This window comes from Lynx canadensis, chromosome A2, assembly GCF_007474595.2.
Source record: "Lynx canadensis isolate LIC74 chromosome A2, mLynCan4.pri.v2, whole genome shotgun sequence".
In the NCBI taxonomy this organism is placed as follows: Eukaryota; Metazoa; Chordata; class Mammalia; order Carnivora; family Felidae; genus Lynx; species Lynx canadensis.
Window position 1 is genome coordinate 144,642,970 of NC_044304.2, and position 20,063 is coordinate 144,663,032.

Sequence of the window (20,063 nt, forward strand, 5' to 3'; positions counted from 1 at the left end):
GGACCATTGTGCTTGAACTTCCTCTAGAAGAGCCAAATTAAGGCTAACATACCTCAAGTAATGCAAAGGTCATTATTACAAGGTAACCCATTGTATTGGTCAGCTCTAATGGACCCCTTAGGTCTAGCTCAAAAGGAAAATGCTCCCTTTGAACCACTCACACCCTTGATGCTGAGCGGCTCTGTATTTCCCCAAAAACCCTTAGATCTTATCCATCTCCGTTGCCGGTCAAGCTGATTGTTGTACGGTTTTTGTAAAGCAATGTGCGAGACAAGCTATGAAACATGGCCTCGTTGTGGTCCATCCCTTCTCGGTTTTTACCGTCCCCTGGTATCCGTGCATCCTTCTCCCACCGAGCTGTGTCACCTCGGACTCTGAGGTGCTCACTGAGGCCACAGACACCAGGGTGCAAGGCCTCCAGGGACGCTGAATGACCCAGTCACTTTGCAACAGCCCCTGGAGCAGTCACTGAACTAGCTCTGAACCTACCCAACGGTCCTGCCCTCCAGGTCTTTCCTTCTCATCCCTGAAGATGCCACAAAACTGGAAAATGCCACAGTGGAAGGCTGGCCCCAGCCCAAGGGGCTCTTTCAGGAAGGGCCTGGGAGAGGGTAGGTACTGGCATGGGATGCCAAGAGTAGCCTGAGGCAAGCTCCCCACCCCCAGCAGTCACGGGGATGTTTCTGGCTGTTCTCCACCCACAAACTAGCGCCTCCTACAGCCTTTGCTCATTCCTGCCACTGGAGCATTCAGGCCATCTTCTTTGCTCCTGCTCCTGAGTGATGTCTGCACCTTGGTGGCACAGCTGTGTGCCCAATGACCAGCCATAACAACAGAGGCAGAGGAAAGCAATGTGAATGTCCCAGGACCCCCAACCCTAGGGATATTCAGCAGCCCGTGTGTCCCTGCTGTCCCCATCAGGAGGGGTTTGAGGCTAGGACACGGGTCCTGAGCAGCAGACGAACAGTGGGAGCTAACCCACTCTACCTGGTACCCACATGTGTGTCTCAGCTGGTGACACTGCAGGCCCTGGGCTCAGCGGTCAGAGCCACCGCCGTGCTCTACTCCTGCCCGTGTCCAGGCTGCACCGTCCGGCATCACCAGGCTGTAGCGGGTACTTTCGGGCAGCCACAGCGAGGCTCCCGATGCCCGTCTTCTACAACCACGACCACCCCTCTGCCACGCTGCCTGTGTGGGCTGCTGTCCACGGGTAGCAGTGAGCGTGCCGGTGTAGGCACAGGCCTGGGAGACCTCTCGTCACGCGGCCCACCTGCGCCAGTATCCCCTGGAGCACCGCCAACGCCCTCCTCACCTTCCTGGGGAGGCTGGGCCTGGTGCCCCTGCCCCACCCGGCCCAGCTCTGATGGGGGCTCTGGGCTGCAGCTCACCACCAGGATAGGGGCCAACTGCCCAGTGGACGAGGGGCAGAAACAGGATGGCAGAGGTATTGAGACCTCTTGATTTATTCAGGTTATTTAATATACAATGACGCAACTGTGACCCCAAAGTGTGCAAAGTTAAAGCCTCCGACTGCAGCTGAGAGGAGAGGGCAGGAACGGTACACCTGGGGATGGCGGGGAGCCAGGAATGACGGGCAGCCTCCTCCCCAGGGCCAGGAACAGGGGGAGTGGCCTGAGGAGCAGGGCCTGGGGAGCCTAGGGCCAGGGGAAGGGGGCAGAGACCTCCCTCTGGCCTAGGTCAGGAGCCCAGAAGTGCCACATGGCTGAGCGGGCAGCAGCCCAGGAAGGGGCCAGAGGCAGGGCCAGGAGAGCACCATTTCTGGGGTGGGGAGTGGGGAGGGAGGTGCCCTACAGAAGCCAGGAGGGGCCACCTGCCCCAGGGGTGGGAGCCAGGCCGGAGCAGGCTGCAGCGAGAAAGACCTGAGGCAGGCACAGGGCCTGAGAGCCCAGGCTGGCTAGGCTCAGGGGGACTGGAGGAGGGGGGGTCCGGGGGGCTCCCAGGGCATCCGAGCCCCAGGAACAGTCCTGACTCTGCAGGGGAGGGCCAGGAGGGGCCGCAGACCCTCAGGGGCTCCCCTCCTCTCTCCCTGGAAAGGAGCTGGGGAATCCGTAGTGCAAATCTATGGACCACTCAGTTATGGAGGGAGGCTGTGCTCAAAGGGGCATCCTGGGGTGCACCCCCTCCACTGCCCCGGCTTCCACCACCGTCCTCAGTACAGCCGCTTCTCGTAACTGTGGGGACAAGGCAAGAGGGGAGCCAAGAGTGGGTGTCTGGACCCTGCCCTCTTCCCGGATTCCCTTGCCATTAGGCCTTGGGCTGCCAGGGTGGCCCCACATGGGGGGCCGGAGGGGGAAAGAGCAGGCCCTGTGCCTCTGTCTTCCCCAGGCCAAGGCTCCTCAAAGAACCATGCCAGGTCCAGAGACAGCCATGCTCCTTCTGGCCACAGCTACAGCTGAGTAGACTGTCCTCAATGCTGGGGGTGGAGACAGAGCTCAAGAAGGCACAGCCCAGTCTCCTGGAGCAAGCTCAGAGCAAGCCGAACCTCTGCTGCCCGTGTCTCTGCCCCACCCCTGCACACACGGTGGCCTAGGCCCCTTGCAGTCATTGGGTCCAATCCAAGACGGGGAAGCCTCAGGCCTGCGGTCAGGGACATCTCTCTGCACCTCCGCCGGAGGAGGGGCTACTGTCGGCTGCCCCCAGCACGGTGCTAGCCCTAGGGTCCCTGTCCCACGATTACACCCCAGTGCCCCCCTCAACCCAGTGCCCCCCACCCCGAGCCCAGGTCCCACCCACACTGCCCCTGCTCTACTCTACACTTGGCCCCGGGCAGCGCGGTTACTTACACGGCAGAAAGGTATAGCTACGGGAGGATGGGGCAGAAAGAGACACAGGTTAGATGCCCGCCTACGCCTAGGGGGCCAGGCCCTCTCGACCAGGGCGGGGATGCATGCCTGCAACTTGCTGCCAACTAGCACTGCTCCCGCCCACGGTGGCCCCGGCACCGGCCCTGGCATCTGTCTCTCTGCCCTTCCCGCCAGAGGGCTCGTGCCCCCAGCCTCCACCAGCCTGCTCGATGCTGCCACCAGCAAGAGCCCAGCACCACCAGCCCCTGCCACCAGCCACCAAGCTTCTGAGCAAGCAAGGGACTGGGAGCCCGGGAGGGGCTAGCAGCCGCGTCTCCCATGCCCTGCTCGGGGAGATGCCCGAGGGGAGGGGAGGGGCCTTGTCTGCATAGGGGCTAAAGGACAGGGTTCAAGGGTGGGCTAGGCCCTGCAGGACAGGGTGATGGGGTCATCCTGCAGCAGCATCCATCCCTGGAGCAGATGGCCCACGGGATCCCTGAAACCTCAGCTTGGCCCCTGAACCACGGCCCCACCTGCCCGACCCAGTGCCAGCCAGATGGGGCAAGGAGGCCACCACACTTACGAGTGCAGGCCATGGACGCCACCCTCGATCTGAGCCGACATGGTCCGCTTCTCAAACTTGAGCTCCCCTGAATACATCATGGACCTGAGGGCGGGTAGGTGGAGCAGGTCAGGGACACCACAGGAAGAAAGAGAGAGGAAGCAGGGAGGAGCCAGGAGCCTCCCAGGTGTCCCCCCACCAGTGCCCTGTCCCGCCCACTCCAAGTCCCACTCACCGCAGGACTGACAGGCTACGGGCACCGATATCCTGGCAGCCGTGCTGGATACCTGCTATGAGGTAGGGCACGAACTTCTGAATGGAGCCTTTGTCCTGGATGGAGCCTGAGACCCCCTGTGCGATCTTCACCTTGTCCCCCTCACTGCATGGAGGGCGAAGAGACTGAGCCAAGCCGCCCATGATTCAGGGGAGCCCACCCCCCCTCTCGAGGGTACCAACAGAGGGGATGCCACCCAGAAGCCCCCCCCCCCACCCCGAAAGTAGCCACTCCCCGGCTGCCGTGTAAAAGCGCCTGCGTTCTGAGTCAGATGGCCCGGGGGCAACCCCACGTCCGCTGCCTGTACCCTGTGCCTCGGTTTCCGGAACTATAATGGGGGGACTGGGCACCGTCTTGGGAAGTCAAAGGCGGTGGTGGAGGCCGAAGGGTTACGGGCCGATCTGCCTGGGGGCAGGGTTCAGAAGCAGGGCACCTGAAGTATCGTTTCTGGCTGCTGCTGCTCTTCTCCATGGCATCCAACGAGCCCATGCCCCGGTATTTCTTGAGCCTCACCCCATCCGAGAAGAAGTACTCGCCAGGGGCCTCCGTGGTGGCGGCGAGCAGGGAGCCCATCATCACTGTGGTGGTCGAGGGTTAGTGCCTCTGGCCCCATAGATCTCCTACTGCCCTCGCCCGGCTCCCAGCCCCCCACCAGCCCGCCCAATCCCCAGCAGACCCCCTCACCTGTGGAGGCTCCAAGGGCCAGGGCTTTGACCACATGACCCACGGTCTGGATGCCACCATCAGCGATGACCGGCACCCCAAAGCGCCGGGCATACTCGGCCACCTTGTACACAGCAGTGCCCTGGGGCCGACCGCAGGCCATCACTGCGGGAGGGTACACAAGTCAGAGGTGCCAGCGGCAACACAGGAGCCAGGGGTGGGCCCCTTTCTCCTTGTGCCCGACCTCTGGGAAAAGGAACAGGGCTGGATGGTATGTCTGAGGCACAAGACGGGTGGCAGCAAATAACACAGGGTGACTGTCACTCCAGGGACCCCTCCACCCGTCACAGCACTGTGCGGGATTCTGAGGGGGGTGTGCCAGTACTGGCCTTCCGAGTACAACGCCCCCACCCCAGACTGGTGCGTCCCCAGCATCAACCTCTCTCATTTGCAAAGCCTGATACCAGGGTTGGGTGCTCACAGCCTCCTTGGGGATACTGGGTTGCATTTCTTTGAGTTTAGTTGTCCAAAGCCTTCAAGTACAAGGTTTTGCGTGGGAATTCTAAGGAACTAGGACTTATTGAGGGCTGGAGATAGAGAAGAGGCCTTCTCTCCAAGTACCCGTTGTTTGTCTTGACCCTGTTGCATCCCAAGATTTAGAACAGTGCCTGACACATAGTAGGTGCTCAATTAATATTTAAGTTACTGAGGAAAGGCCCATGTTTTACCACAGCGGTCAGCTAAGGCGAAGGGTAGAAGCTTAAAAGCAGAGGCCCTAAAGACCAAACGGGTCACTCAGTGTTCTAGAGAAATGACTCTCACTACAGGGGCCGGATACATCCCCTCAGGTCAAGCCAGGACCCACAAGTCAGACACCAGGCTCCAGGGAGCACCCCTCAACCACACAGGGACACGCGTCAGGGTCTCGCACTGCCCCACTTCATGCTCAGGAGCGCACCCCGCAAAAGGGCTTTGTGACTGAATGGATCCCCCTCTCCCACTGTTGCCACGTGGCCATAAGGGCGTGTATGTCTTTTCACAGGCAGGGACGTGCTGTCTCCATGCCTTAAGCATCTGCCCGTCACAAAGCTGGTCCAAACTCTGAGCTGGCTTCCAACAAGCACCTCAGAGAAGTATTCACATCAGCCTCGGACCTCCAGATTGGGCCTTCCTGACCAGAATCTGAGAAGCAGGCTGGCACACATCCGAAACTCGTAGCAACCTTATCTTCCACCAGCCTCCCCCGAGTCAGTGGGCCGGACAGGCAGAGTCCGAGCCCAGGTCAGCCCCGAACCCACCATCCTGGGAAGGGGCCTGGCGCAGCAGGCATTTACCGCGCATCTGTGCAACGAGAGGGGGCCCCCAGCGCCTGTGGAGGGCCAGTGGGGTGTTCTGATTGGCATCACTCTCCTGACACCTACCTTCTTGGGTGATGCAGATGGAGCCACAGCCCATCCCCACACGCAGCCCGTCCACACCAGCATCGATCAAGTTCTTGGCCTGAGCTGCTGTCACCACTGGGGGTGGAGGGGACGGTTTGGAGGAGCGGGGAAAAGAGGAACAGTGTGAGGATGGGATGCCCCTGGCTTGCCCTGGGGCTGCCTGGGACCCCAGTCTAGCCCCCCAACCCAGAGTGACCACGCCCATTCATTCAGCCCCCTGTGCCCGTGCAGGAGCGACGCTGTCACCTAGGGATGCTGAAGGCCAGAGAAGTTACACAGCGAGGGGGCAAGGGCTGGGGGCTGACAGGGGACCCTGCACTCACCATTCCCCCCAATCACCTGGAGCTGGGGGTACTTCTGCTTGATGTAGTGCACCATGGCGATCTGATACACAGAGTTCCCTTGGGAGGAGTCCTGTGAGAAGGGGGACGGGAAAGCTTAGGCTTCGATGGCTAATAGTCCTCACGGGGGAGGCGGGGATCACGAATGAAAAACTCCTGAAATTGTATGAAAAATGTCATGAGAAAGCTCTTCCCCTGCCCCCACCGGGGAAAACACTTGACAACTCTCAGCAGACTGAGTCTCAAAGAGGCCTGCTTTCCCCAAAAGGTTGAGCACCACTGGTTCACAGGCTCAGAGCAAGGCCCCATCGTACCCACTGTGTGGACTGGTCCTCACAGCAAGGAGATGTTGCCTGGGGCTACATCCCGTTCCCACCACTCACTACCAGACGAAATTACTGAATTTCTTCAACCCTGGCTTCTTCGTCTGACAACGAGACCTGGTATCGTACCTCAGGGAGCTGTTGTAAGGTTAAATGAGTTCATCTACATAAAGGTCTTGCAGGATCTGGCAAGCGGGAGGCTCTCGAAGAACGTGAGCTGGAAGTATTAGGGTCAGCTTACGAGTGCAGGGGGCCCTCAGAGGGGACTAACAGTTTGTTCTGAGCCGTCGGAGTACCAGTGACCCTCCTAATTCCGATTCCAAGCTGAGGGGCAAACCTGAGTCTTCATAAGCTTCTACTCTACGAAACCACCCTGCTCCAGGACAGTGCCCGTACCAGCACAATGACATCGGCGCCTGCCTGGGTGAGCAGGTCCAAGCGGTACTTGTCATCCTCACGGGTGCCCACGGCCGCCCCGCACAGCAGCTGCTTGTGGGAATCCTTGGAGGCCAGAGGATAATCCCTGTTCTTCTTCAGGTCAGTGCGGGCAATGATGGCCACGAGCTCATCACGATCATTGACAATGGGCAGCTTCCCTGGCGAGGAATGCAGAGGTTAGGTGAAGGAGCAGGCCTCTCAGGACGGGGGTGGGAGTAGGGGACAGTGAGGTCAAAACAGACCAGGCTAGAGATCCCACTGAAGTATCCAAACCAGCCACTAGGGGACAGCACCCGCCCAGGAAATGCTCCTAGGGACCTGGACCTCTTCCCAAGGAACAGGAAGCAAAGAAACCTCGCGGCCAAGTAGGTGCCAGAGCTCTTCCTGCCCTGTGGCCTAACCAGGCTGGGTGGGTGGCCCCTGAGCACTGGCAGCCTTTCACCTGCTAGGCCACAGGCCACAGTGGTCGAAAACTTCTAACCAGGGCACAAATGTGAGGCTGTCCTGCAAGGAGGAACATGTGCCCTCCCCAATACCGCCCCTAAGAAACAATCCAGCATGAGCCACGGAAGCATTTCCCAGTGTCTCCCACGGGGGCCTGATGAATATTATGTCAGCAGCCCCTATGTCAAATAAATTTAATTACAGGACTTCTCAGGGCCTTCAATAAGCTGACACACAATTTCTTATGGAATAAGGGGGTTAGAAAGCAGCATGTTTCAGACTTTTTTTGTGTGTGATGAGCATTTCACAGGACTGGCTATTTGGGGAGACATACTGTGGAGATGCTGAATAAGGACCTCAGGATTCATGCTCCAGGCTGGGATTGTCTGAACCTTCCCAAGGCCCAGCCTGGCTGCTGGGACAACCTGCAAAGCTCTAAGGATACAGGGGGCCTGGGGTACAGGGAGCAAGTCTGGGGGGTCTTGAGCTTTCCGCTTACTCCCAGGTACCTTTCTTGCTGCGTTGCAGGATCTCATTTGCCTCTTTCAATGTCACACCCGCTGGAGCCACCACCAGCTCATTCCGCGTAGTCATCACCTGTGGAGCCAGGAACATTTGCCTGCGGGTTGGCAGGTGAGAGAGAAGGGAGCCAGGCCTCCCTCTGGTCCCTGGTCACAGGAACCAGCGTGAGGCCCCAAGATGTCAGCCATGCCCCAGCCACACTCCTCCCTGCCCTGGAGGTACCTCACTAAGCAGGGTGGTGTGGTCCTTCTCGGCAAGAAAGTCAATGTCTCGGGAGGTTACGATGCCCACCAGCTTGCTGCCCATGGTGCCTGTCTCAGTGATAGGGATGCCCGAAAAGCCATGCCGGATCTTGGCCTCCAACACGTCGCCCACAGTGTGTGAGGGGCTTAGCACTACGGGGTCTGTGATGAATCCCTGTTCAAATTTCTGTGGGTAAAGACAGGAGAAGGAAAAGGCTAGAAGTCGTCGAGCCATGCCACAGAGAAGCCAGGGCCCTTAATGGGGAGAGAGGGTGGTGGGAAGATGAGGGCTGGGCCCCGTGTCCCCACCGTGGCGACGAGCAGACAAGACCCCACGGCCGTCGGCCAGGGGATGCACCAGCCTGCAGGGCTGGCGTGGGAGGGTAGGAGGATCTCTAAGGAGGCGGCGGCCAGGTCGCATCTTCTTTCTGGGGACAGGCCTGGTACTTGCCTTGACCTTCCGCACCTCATTGGCCTGGAACTCCGGGGTGCAGTTGTGGTGAATGAAACCAATACCGCCCATCAGCTGGGGGTGGAAGGGAAGCATGATCAGAGCCAGGGGCCCACACTCTCACGCTGCAAACCTCCCTTCTGAATCCAGCCCACCCTGTTCGGTTCCCCAACCCTGGGTCCCCACCCAGGTGTCTGACTCACAGCCATCGCAATGGCCATGTCAGCTTCTGTCACAGTGTCCATTGGGGAGGAGATCAGCGGTGTCTTCAGGGTGATCTTCCGAGTCAGGGCTGAAGTCAGGTCCTGAGAATAGAGGCAGGGTCTAGGTGAAGAGTTTTACCATTCACTCAACAAACATTTATTGAGCCCCTATGGGCACCCAGCACCAGGACAGGCCTGCAGCTATAGAACTGAACAAGGCAGGTGAGGTCCCTGCTATCCCTCCTGGAGGTTACATTCTACTTGGAAAGAAAGGTGACAAACACGAAAAACACATAGGAGATTATCTCAGTCAGGATAAAGGCTCCAAAGAAAGACAACAAAGAAAAGTGGCCACCGGAAGAAGGATGTGGTGGTCAAAGCCTCTTTCTTGGGATGTGAAAGTGAGAACCAATCAAGTCAAAGTCTGAGGGGCTGTCATTGCAGGCAGAGGGAGCTGTGTGTGACACCTGCCTCTGGTTCCAAGTCTTTCTGAGGTGTATTTAAGAAAGAAAAAGGCTAGTGCGGTAGGGAGAAAAGGGAGGGGCGGGAGCTAAGGGGTGAGGATGTGTCGCCTTGAAGGCCACAGAGTGAAGCTTAGATTTGACTCTGAGATGAGAAGCCACTGGGGGGGCGGTTAGGGTCTCAGGCAGAAGAGAGACATGATCTGATTTATGTTTTAAAGAGGTCACTTAAGGCTCCAATGTGGAGAATGGACTCTACGTGACGAGGCCTGAGGCAGGGAGGCCACCGAGAAAGCCGCTGGACAGGGCCAGGTGGGACCAGGACAGGGCCAGGAGGAGAAGGCACGGGAAGTCTATCAGGCATCCAGGAAAGTAAGTGACTAAGGGTCTGCCACTCGGAGAGAGGTCAGGGCTGCAAATACACATTTGGGAAGAATCTGCCTCTGAGATTCAGGCCAACAGCTTGTGGATCCTAGCCCCCAATGCACTCACAGACTTTGGCATATAATTTTTGGAGATCTATAGGCCCTTGAAGCCCATCCACAGATCCTGGTTCAGAACCATGGCCCTGCAGTCTAGAAAACTCCCCCGTCTCCTCCTTCCCCCACTGTACCACAGGGCAAGAGCCACAGCCTTCCTGACACAGGCCGTAGGATAGGGACATCCTGAATGGCCAGTGGGGAGACTTTTCCATCCCTTTCTTCCTCGCACCCCACTCAGGTCTGGCACAAAGCCAGAGAGCTTGGTAAACTTTGTTAAACTGAACGGCTGAACCAAGACTTCCTGGATGCTGTCAAAAAAGACATATCCAGAATAGCCCGAATTTCCCCCTAAAAATCTGTCTGCGTCAGCCCTGGCAAGCAGGCTGGACATGAGTTTCCCCAACATAAAAGTGATCCAGGTACACTCAGGCCCTTTGGTCTTTCATGAGAATCAGACCTAAATAAATATCGATAACAGCAACAAAGGAAACTATTTTCTCAATGTGCACAAGTTCATCATAGAATAAGCTAACTTTTCCATGAAATGACTTCTACTCATCAGCACTTAACCCTTGGCTTCTGTGATTTTGTCACATACTAACTGTGTAAAGGACATTGTTCATTCACTTGGCTCCTCACTCATCACTTGGCCCCTCCAATAAAGCGAGGCACTGTGTTTCCTTGTATTTGTCCAAAATCTAATTCTTTCAAATCCTCTCGCCAATTCCTGTGCATTATGGATCCACAAACAAGTCTGTCCGCCTCATCCAAAGTCGCCATAATTTTACTGGCTTCTGTCATGTCCTGGCTCAGCATTTCAGACAAGATCCAATCCTTCCTGTCTAAGGTAATAAGGCCGCCACACCCACGCCCATCTTCTCTTGGGCCTTTTGGAACCTCACCGCGGGCGCGGTCAGGGACAGCCCTCCCGCTCTGTGCCTGGCCCACCACTCAGCGTACCCCTGAATCCCCACAGCTGCCTCTGCCCCATTAGACATAACCCACTGCACTGTGCCAGTTTCTGTGGCAGAAATAAAGGCTACATTCCCAAGAAAAGTCTCGCCCGCACCCCGCCCCTGAGCATGAAATCAGCCTCTTCTGCCACACACATAGTCCCTCTCCCCCAGGTCAGCAGAAGAGATACTCACCACCTCATCAGCTATGAAGTCTATGAATCCTGGGAGAATCAGGAAGTCGCTGTGAAGACAGAAAAGTGAGTGTTATTGGGTGGGGAGGGGTACCCGAAAGGGCCAGGGCCTGCCACGCCAGGGGAGGCAGCATGGAGGTGGGAAGAGGGGCAGAGACGGGAGCCCTCCGATCCCTGCTGTTCCCTGGTCAGGGCTGAAGCACCCTCATGCCCCCCCCCCCCCACTAGCATCTTGCTGACTCCGGCCCGGAGACCCAGAGCCAAAGCCAGCAGAACGTCTGTGGACCTGGGGTGCCACCAAGGCAGTTGGCCCCAAATGTCTATTGCCCTCAGGGCTAAGAGTTCATCGAGGGGCACAGAAGTTCCTGTAACGACACACGTAGCAGATACAGGGCCTGCCCTTGAAAACTTCTCAATCTTCATAGGGGGAGACAGTAAGGAAACATAGAATGAACCCGAAAACAATTCACTGGTGCAGCATGGCATGGACACCACAGAGCACGGGACACGCTGCACAGCCCGGTGCCAGGGCTGCTGAGTCACACAGGGTTCAGAACAGTGTGGAGGGACCCCAGGGGGCTGAGCGTGAGGCAGGTTCTGACAGAGCAGGCACTCCACGCCAGTTGAACTGGAGCGACCTACAGACACGGCCCGGGATGCAGAAGGGAAGGAGGGGGCTTACAGTTGTTAGGACCAGGATGCTGGGGCCCTTGCCAAAGTATGACAGCTGCCAACCCTAGGGTGGGCCACGGTCACAGCAAACCCCAGAAGGGGAACGCAGGCCTGCATGGGTATGGTAAGGTGCCGTGCCATAGGCCCTATGGGCTCAGTCGGCCTGAAATCACAGGGCCTTCACGGACTCACCCAAAAGCAAATGCTCCACACTTTAGGAACACTCCTAGCTGGACTAAGCAAAGAAACGGCACCCCAAATGCAGGAACGAAAAGCTAGAGGGTGGACGGGAGGGGTGGGGTCTTTAACCTGCCCCAGACCTAGAGAAATTCCTAGGAATTTCTCTAGGGAGTCTTCCTAGAAGACTCCAGTGAATGATATAGCAAAGAGATACTTTCTCCTCCTTCATCAAAGACCACCAAACGAATAAAAACCCCTAACTGCCCCTGCCCTTGGCAGCCTTTCTGTCGAGTGAAGAGGCCTCTGTGGCTCACTGAGAGGCAGGACAAGAAACGTGGGAGTCAAGGCCCCTTGACATTTTCTGAGTATTATACCCATCCCTCACCTGGCCCATGCCTTAGCCCAGGCAAGAGGAACCACTGAGGAGTGACTGGGAATCCTGGGGTCTAGGGAAACGGCCTGTCAAGCAGGAACACTTATAGGCAAAGGCAGGGACTGGCAGGAGACAGGGCAGAGATGCTTTCGGGTCGCCAGCATCCCTCCTCCTCCTGGTCCCAGGTTCTGATGCTCTTTCCTGGCATGGACACAGTCCTGCAGCCAGGAGGAGAGCTAGTGCCAGGCCCGCAGCCCGCAGGACAACTGGCCCAGAGCCCACGGAAAAGCAAACTAAGCCAGGGGCAAACAGATAGGTCGCACCCTCCTCCAAAATCCCATATGGGGTGGGCTTGGGGTGGTAGTCACATAATACTAATGTCCCCGGGGGCACTAGTGCTAACCTGTGGGCAAGCAGGGGCACAAGTGGAAGGCTGGATGGGTCCCTGGGAACAAGGAGCCATCCCAACTGCCCAGCTGGGCCTCTCCTGGAGGCAACACCCAAGCAGCTGCCTTAACTGCACTCCAGGGTCCCTTCTGCTCTCATGTGACGCTGGGAGCCAGAGGGTGTCCTGGACCAAGGTCTGGAAAAAGTCTCTCCGTAACTCCCACATCTCCAGTTCCTACACACCCCAAGTCCCCTCTACGGGGCCAAGATGCCCAAGAGAGGAGGAAGGGGGCAAGCCGGACCCGGATCCGGCCATAAACGGGGCAAAGCACCGAGGGCCCGTGATGTCGCTGTGCCACGTCCGTCTGCTCTCAGCGCGGGCCTCCTTCCTTCCCTTGCCCAGCCCCCTCACCCCCCCCCCTTCCAGTCACTCGAATCGGGCGTCACCGAGGGGGGAACCGTGCACGTGCGGCGCCAGGGCCGGGGGATCGCGGCGCGTTGGTGAGTGCACCGGTGTGGGGCCGAGGCCCCCGGGGCTTACTTGTAGGTGAGGCCGTCGGCGTTGGCGAAGAGCTGCTGCGCGGTGAGTCCATCCTCGGGCACGTAGCCGGTGCCGCCGCTGATCAGGTAGTCCGCCATGCTGCTGGGAGACACCGCGACCCGACATAAACACCCGCGCGGGCCGCCCCGCTGCTGTTGCTGCTTTCGCTGCTGTCGCCGCCGCCGCCGCCGCCGCCGCCGCCGCCGCTGCTGCTGACGCCGCGCCGCGGCCACGCTGCCGCCGCGGGCCAGGCGGGCCGGGGGCGGGGGCTGCGGCAGCGGCAAGGCGGGCCCGGGGCGCCGCCCTCTCCTCCCGCCCCTCCCCCCGGGAGACCGCCGCCTCCGCCCCGCACCGCACAAAGGCCCGGCGGAGCCCGGCCCAGACGCCGCCGCCGCCCGCAGTGGCACAGCGGCCCCGCGTACCGGGCGGGGGAGGGAGTGTGGATCCAGCGGGGGAGGGGACTGAACCAGGCCGGGACACGCCCCCTCCACCAGTTTTCGTCCCGCCTCCTAGGCCCCCCGCAGCGCCCCCTTTGCCTCCCCCCGCCCTCCATTCGCTCCCTACCTGGGTGGCCGATACCTGGCGCCCTCCCGCCCCCCCCACCCCGAGCCTGCTGGCCCCCGCAGACCTGAGTCTCTCCTTGTCCTACTCCCCACCCCCAGGGTACCTCTAACACGGTTTGCCTTTACCCAATACTAAAGGCCAGACTCTGATCAGGGCTTGCAGCCCTGAGAAACTGGTTTGGGCTCACAGCTCCCCAACACACAGGAGTTTGTGGTTGTGCCCTCCCAGCAGTGTGGGTTCCCATCTCCCCCAGCATCATTCCTAGGGGGCGGGTATTCTTAACAATGACACTCCTTGACCTTTAGGAGGCCTTGAAGCCCTCTGCCGTTTATAAGGCATTTTTCATAAATGATCACATTTACTCTACAATCCATTAACTGACAATTATTAGGTATTCCCACTTCGCAGATGCAAAACCTTCAGTTCAGAAAGCAAGGAAGGATGAGTACTGCCTCTGATTCCTGATCCAATGCCTCTCCTATCCCCAGCTCAGAAAGTGGTGTGTATATCAGGGTTTTAAGCCCACAGAAGAACGTTTGTTTTTATTTGGGAGCGTAGTGTGGTAGGATGGTGAGGGAGGATCATAGGCCTGGCTTAGGCAAGTATGTACACAAATTAGGACAGAGGCTATGGAGGTTTTGAGGATTTCCCAAAGCAGAAGTTTGGTGGCCCTGTGGGCCCAGCAAGACCCAGATTTCTACATGGGGGCACTAAGATTTGGTAGCAAATTGATTCACATGGGGAGAGGAGGGGTGGCAGGGGGGCAGACCCTTCCCTCTGTGTGACCGGAACTGCTCACACTACTCCCTGCCCAAAAGCTAGAGAGCAGACCCCCAACCCAAATTCCAGGGTACCCTCCCTCCTCCTCCTGTGGTCCCCACAGCTTACTTCTAGGTAAGGGAAGAGAAAGGCAGGGCAGGGACACAGTCCTCCCCCTGGCAAGGTGGCTGTCTGTGGTGCTCCCTCCCTCTCTCCCCAGCCCTGGGAGGCTGGATTTGTTTACCTCTCCGCAGTTTGGTGGCAGCCAGGCCCAGGGGAGGCTCCCTAGGACGCCCAGCCTCCCCCAGCGACACCCCGGGACCCTGCCAGGAAAATACAGACTGTTCCATCTGTATGCAGAGGGGAGGGGGACCTTCCCACAGAGCTAGGGCGATGAGGCCCATGAGGCTAGTGCTGGAGGAGACACACAGATTCCAGTGTCCTCTTTCCTCTTACTGTGAGGGATGAAAACATCACAGACCCCCCTCCCCCAAGCTTCCCTGCCCACCAGTGGAGCCCTGAGGAGGGCTCCTGATGGGGATTTCTGAAGGCGCTCTGGCACTGGAAGGGAGGGAGTGGGCCTGCCAGAGTTCTCTGCTGAGTAGGGGTTGGGCCAGCTTGCCTCTTCTGGCTTCTCAGCACCCATGGACTCAGCCTGAGGGCCCATGCCCTATGGGGGCACCTGAGGGGCACAGCACTAGGACCTCTCATTGGCCATCTGGAGGCAGAGCAGTGAGACAAGCCAGAGAAAGGACCCTAGCCATTCAAAGCTACTCTGGGGCATTTTTCTAGCTGCAGAAAGGCCATTGCAAGCGCAGAACACAGCTTCTCCTGTGGTCTCTCTAGATCTCTAAGGAACCTGCTCTGGGGCACTATGCTCTACAGCAAGGATCAGGAATGGATACGGTACTATTCAGGATTCCACCAGAGCTGGGGCCCAGGACAGCAGGTGGATTCTGCCATCTCAGATGACCTTAATGTGACATCGGCCCCAGCCCAGAACTTGGACCCAGGGGAGGAGGCTGCCAGGCTGAGTTATGGGGAGGGTCATTTTCCCAGTGATGACAGACCTTATGGTTCTACTCCCCTTCTGCTGCCTCACACCCCCTCCTGCTTTGACCTGTGTCAGGGCTCCTCGTTACTCTAAGCTGCTGGGCTCAGCCCTGGGTTAGGCTGTCCTTTTCCAGAGACTGTTAATCCATCCCCGTGGCTTTCCTCCTCCCTCTTCCTGATCTTCCCCAGCTGCTTCCTCCATGGGGAGGAGACACCGAGGCAACCAGTGGGCCTTGTCAGCCTGAGGAAGGGCTTTTGGTCCCCGGAGGCTCCCCACCTAGCAGCTGTGAGGCCAGGAGGGCAGAGGAGCAGGCCTAAGCCCCTTCTTCAGGGCCGTGGGGCAACAGTGCCCAGGCTGGGAGCCTGGAGATCTCTGTCCAGGGCTGTTTGAAGGGACAAGAATTCAAAACAATTTTGAGGGAAGGGTGGAGATGAGGAGAAGAGGTAACAACAACAATGTTACAGCACTGTTGAGCTGGGACAGGGGACATGGCTTGGCCAAGTTCAAGCCAGGGAACAGTAACACTGGCCTCAAACTCAGGACCCAGGATTTCTTATCCAACCCTGTCCTCTTCCCACAGCTCTAAGCTACTGATAGCAGATGGAGGTCTAGGCAGCAGGTTTGGAATCTCATTACACCACCTGGCTGGGGCTCAGGTTTTACACAGGTTCTTCCCAGACTGGCGGGGGCGGGGGGTGGGGGATGGCCCCTTTGTGCACAAGTACAATCTGGAGAAGGAATGCTACTTCGTGGCCCCAGCCTGAGCTCTGAAATGATACTTTTGCAATACCTGTTCTAACCAAGGCACTGCCTCCATCAAGTGCCCAAGTGCCCCAGCCTGTTCCCTCAACCTTGTCTGGCCTCTCCCTATCTATCACCCTGGACCCTGCACCCTAGAAGCTGGGTTTCCTGGATGTGGGGAAGGATAAGGCTGCCTGGACCTGAGTCAACTCTAGAGAGGCAGTCTGTGAGGGCAGGAGGGGCCAGGCTTCACCCAGCAGCCCCTTAAGCCTTTAAAAGTTCTTACATAAGCTGCCAGCCCCTGTGCCGAGCTGCAGGGCTAATTCCCCCAGACCACCCCCCCCCCCCCAAACCGAGCTTCCAGGTCACCTCTCCAAGCTGCTGAGCACCAACAGATGGGGCAGAGAAAGAAGTCCAAATCCTCTGGACCGGAAGGACAGTGGGATTGCCTTTCAGGCTGTGATACAATCCAGAGATTAACCACTGTCTCCTTTTCAGCCGGTCTCCCCCGGGGCCCAGCTCAACACCCCCACTCTTCCTCCAGTGACTCTTACAGACCCCAGCAGGCTAAGGGCAGGAGGGGGTCCTGAATCTTAGAAGAAACCCTGGGGTGAGCTGCACTGGCAGCCTCGTCAGACCTCAGCGAATGGTGAGGAGGGGACAGTGTCCTCACCCGGCTCTGAGGATGCATCCATCTGGACACCTACACCTGCCAGTAAGACTCTGGAGATAGCTCTGGGAGGAAACAACTAAAGGAGGAGTAAACAGTTTTGGACAGGGACTCCAACAAGCACTGTTTGAACCCCAGGAGTTGGAGCCACTTGGACCAGGTATCGTCGGGTGGTGTAGTGGAGGTCCGATACAGAGCTAAGATTTTACGGAGCGCTTTCCTGACCTGCTCCCATATGCAGCGCGGCGCCGAACCCTTTGCCCTGCGCCTGCCCGCATCCCCCAACCAAAGCCAGGTGCGTGGCGTCGGAACCCGGTTTCAGGAAGTTAGGGGTTGAGGAGGTTAGAGGGCAAGGGTGCTGGGGCCTGCCCTTCCCCTCCCCGGCAGCGTCGCCCGGTTCCCGGAGCCGCCGCGCCCGCCCCGGACGCGCCCCGCGCGCTCTGCCCTGGGCGTCACCTCTCGGGCTCGTAGCCGGCCTGCAGCAGACGGGCGCTGTACCGCTGCGCCGCCGTCTCATGTCCGGGGTGTTGCCGGGCTCCGGGCTCCGGAACAGCGGCGGCTCCCCCTCCCTGCAGCGGCAGCGGGAGTAGCCCCGACCCCGCTAGAGGAGCCAGCGGCCCCTCCATGCGGAGGCCGCTGCTCCGGGCGGGCGGGAGCCTCTCCGCCTGGAGGCTCCCCGGGCCCCCGCTGGGGAGTGAGCGCCGCCCAAGCGGGTGCCGGGGAGGGGACTGGGCTTCAGGGGGTGGGGCCTGAGAGTCGGGGGCGGTGCTTGAGTGCCGGGGGTGGGACATCTAGGGAGAGGGAGGTGCGGCCCTGGCAAGGTGTTCGGACTCAGCCTGTCTCTCCCGTCCTGGGATCAGTGAGGGGATACCGGGAGATGACCGTGGAACTGCCAAGGAACCCGCCCCCACTATCACTTTTCCCGCCGTCTGGACCGTCAAGGTTCTCCCGGCTCCTTCTAAGAGAAACCAGAAGAGGACAGGAGCCGAGCGTCTCCAAAGACCAATGGAATGATCCTTTGGGGCGCCTCCTACCGGCCATCCGCAGACCTACCTCAGCTAGGACAAGATAAATGGAAATTATCCAGCTCCGTTTGCCTACTGCCCCCTTTACCTATTCAACAGACTCCCTAACACTGGAGGAAAATAGGTTTTCCTCAACTCTTAACTGCCACTGCCGGAGGAAGGAACAGATTAGGCTTCAATCTCCTTAAGGAAAAGGGCCTTGTCTGCCTTCGTTTGGGGTATCCCATAACCAGGGAGTGGGGCTGACCACACAGGTGTTCAAACTTGTTCATTTCCTGACTAGAAAACATAACTTTTCCTCTTTCACCATTGTTGTTATTCTTGTCGACAATGATCAAGCATCTAGCAAAGATGGCAAAGAGCCCTTGCCCTCAGGCAATTTCTTTGAGGAGACAGAGTAGATAGAAAATAAACAGTTGACAATTCTTATACCATACACTTAAAAAAAATCTGACAATCTGAGGGAGCAAATGGTAAATACTGAATGACTGGGGGTGTTTAAAATGTATTTCAAGAAGGCAGAGTTATGGATCAGACTTTTCAGCAACTATTTCACAAAGGAAATTGAATTTACGCTGTGGTAGGATATTTCATTTTATCCTGCCTGGTATCTTTTCCTATACATGTACACAGATCGACTCCCCAGATTTAGGATTAAAACACAGTTTCTCTGATGCTTGGCCACACACGAAATCCTGTTACCATAAATGCCATTACAGACAATATTTTTGCTATTAACTGTTTGTGTCCCCTCAAAAGTCCTATCTTGAAACCTAATCCCCATTGTGATGGTATTTGGAGGTGGTACCTTTGGGAGGTGATTAGATCACAGGATTAATGCCTTTGTAAAAGAAACCCCCAGGGGTGCCTGGGTGGCTCAGTCCCTTAAGCGCCCAACTTCAGCCAGGTCATGATCTCATGGTTCATGGGTTTGAGCCCCACGTAGGACTCTGTGCTGGCCGCTCAGAGCCTGGAGCCTGCTTCAGATTCCGTGTCTCCCTCGCTCTCTGCCCCTCCCCCCTCTCTCTCATAAAATGAATAAAGATTAAAAACAATTTTTAATAACATAAAATAAAATAAAAGAGACGCCAGAAAGCTCCCCCACCCCTTCTGCCCTGAGAGGACACAGCATCTATGAACCAAGAAACAAGCTCTCACCAGACATCAAATCTACCATTGCCTTGATCTTGGACTTCCCAGCTTCCAGACTGTGAGAAATAAGCATTTGTTGTTTAATAATATGCAGGAACAATGGTTAGTGTAAACTAAGCTGTGGCTAAGTTCTGAACTCTTGACTCACAGCTCAATGCAATATATTATAATTTCTATTGCATATTCATTCAACAAATGTTTACTGGGCACTTCCCCTGTACCAAATCACATGGTCATTGTCTCCGCTCTTGTGAGCCTTCGAGGCCACTGGGACAGACAGACAAACGGGCAAGGAGACTAACGGTGTGAGAGGGGCTCTGACAGGGAGGAGACCCTTCTACACAGCCAGACTTCTAGCAGCACACAGAACATAGCCAGTGGTTCTGAGAAGGAAATGAGTCAGGCTTCACTTCAAAGGCCACTGGAAGTAGGCAGTATGATAAATAAATGACACGCACAGGATAAGTAGCCCGGAGCAGTGATCGAGATCTGGCCTCTCACTACAGGGTAGTTCTGTCTTTTCTCCAGAGCTGCTGGCTACAATGAGATTTTTCTAGCAAACTATTCATTAAAACAATCACTTTTGATAGGATAACCCGAGGGCATCAGCGTTTCATATGAAGGGATTTTACCTGCAGTAATGTCTAGACCAGTGGTTCTCACTGAGATGTTTGGCAATGTGTAGGGACATTTTGGATTGTTACGACTAAGGGAGAAAAGGGTGTATTGCTGGCATCTAGAGGGTAGAGGCCAGAGATGCCGTGAAACACCCTGCAGTGCACAGGACAGAGTTATCAAGTCCCAAGGTCAATAGTGCCGTTATTGAGAGAAACACTGGTCTAGAGGAACTGTTTGAAGAAGCCGGAACTAAAGCAAAACTACTTAATCTTCCTAAGCCAGCAGGACAATGGGTGTTTCAGTCGTTTGTCTATGAAAGATCTATGTATCCTCATTGGGCCTGTTTCCTCATCTGAGAAATGAGAGTGTTGTTGGATTAGATCTTGTAGAAAGCCCTTTCCAGCTTGCAACAAAGTATATGAGCCAAATACTTAAAGGATTAAGAGGCAACTAACATGGGGCCGTAAGATTAAGGGGTGATGGTCAGTCCAGGTGCTAGTCTGTCTGTCCGTACTCCCTCATCTTCCA

General features: G+C 57.2%; 1 protein-coding gene across 2 annotated transcripts; it reads right to left on the reverse strand.

Moving 5' to 3' along the window:
* Positions 1-1,445: 1,445 nt before the first annotated feature.
* IMPDH1 (inosine monophosphate dehydrogenase 1) lies at positions 1,446-17,423 on the reverse strand. 2 transcript variants are annotated; one of them, XM_030308375.1, is made up of 15 exons: positions 17,197-17,423; positions 12,953-13,051; positions 10,801-10,849; positions 8,710-8,811; positions 8,507-8,581; positions 8,036-8,242; positions 7,801-7,888; positions 6,806-7,005; positions 6,069-6,159; positions 5,725-5,820; positions 4,325-4,468; positions 4,074-4,218; positions 3,602-3,745; positions 3,388-3,471; positions 1,446-2,192 (listed from the first exon to the last, which is right to left on the reverse strand). In XM_030308375.1, the coding sequence occupies exons 1-15, from the start codon at positions 17,364-17,366 to the stop codon at positions 2,171-2,173; spliced, it is 1,716 nt and encodes a 571-aa protein (XP_030164235.1). In that variant the 5' UTR covers positions 17,367-17,423; the 3' UTR covers positions 1,446-2,170. The 2 variants fall into 2 exon arrangements, with proteins under 2 accessions (XP_030164235.1, XP_030164234.1); XM_030308374.1 differs by having other exon boundaries at positions 12,953-13,054.
* Between the last annotated feature and the right edge of the window lie 2,640 nt (positions 17,424-20,063).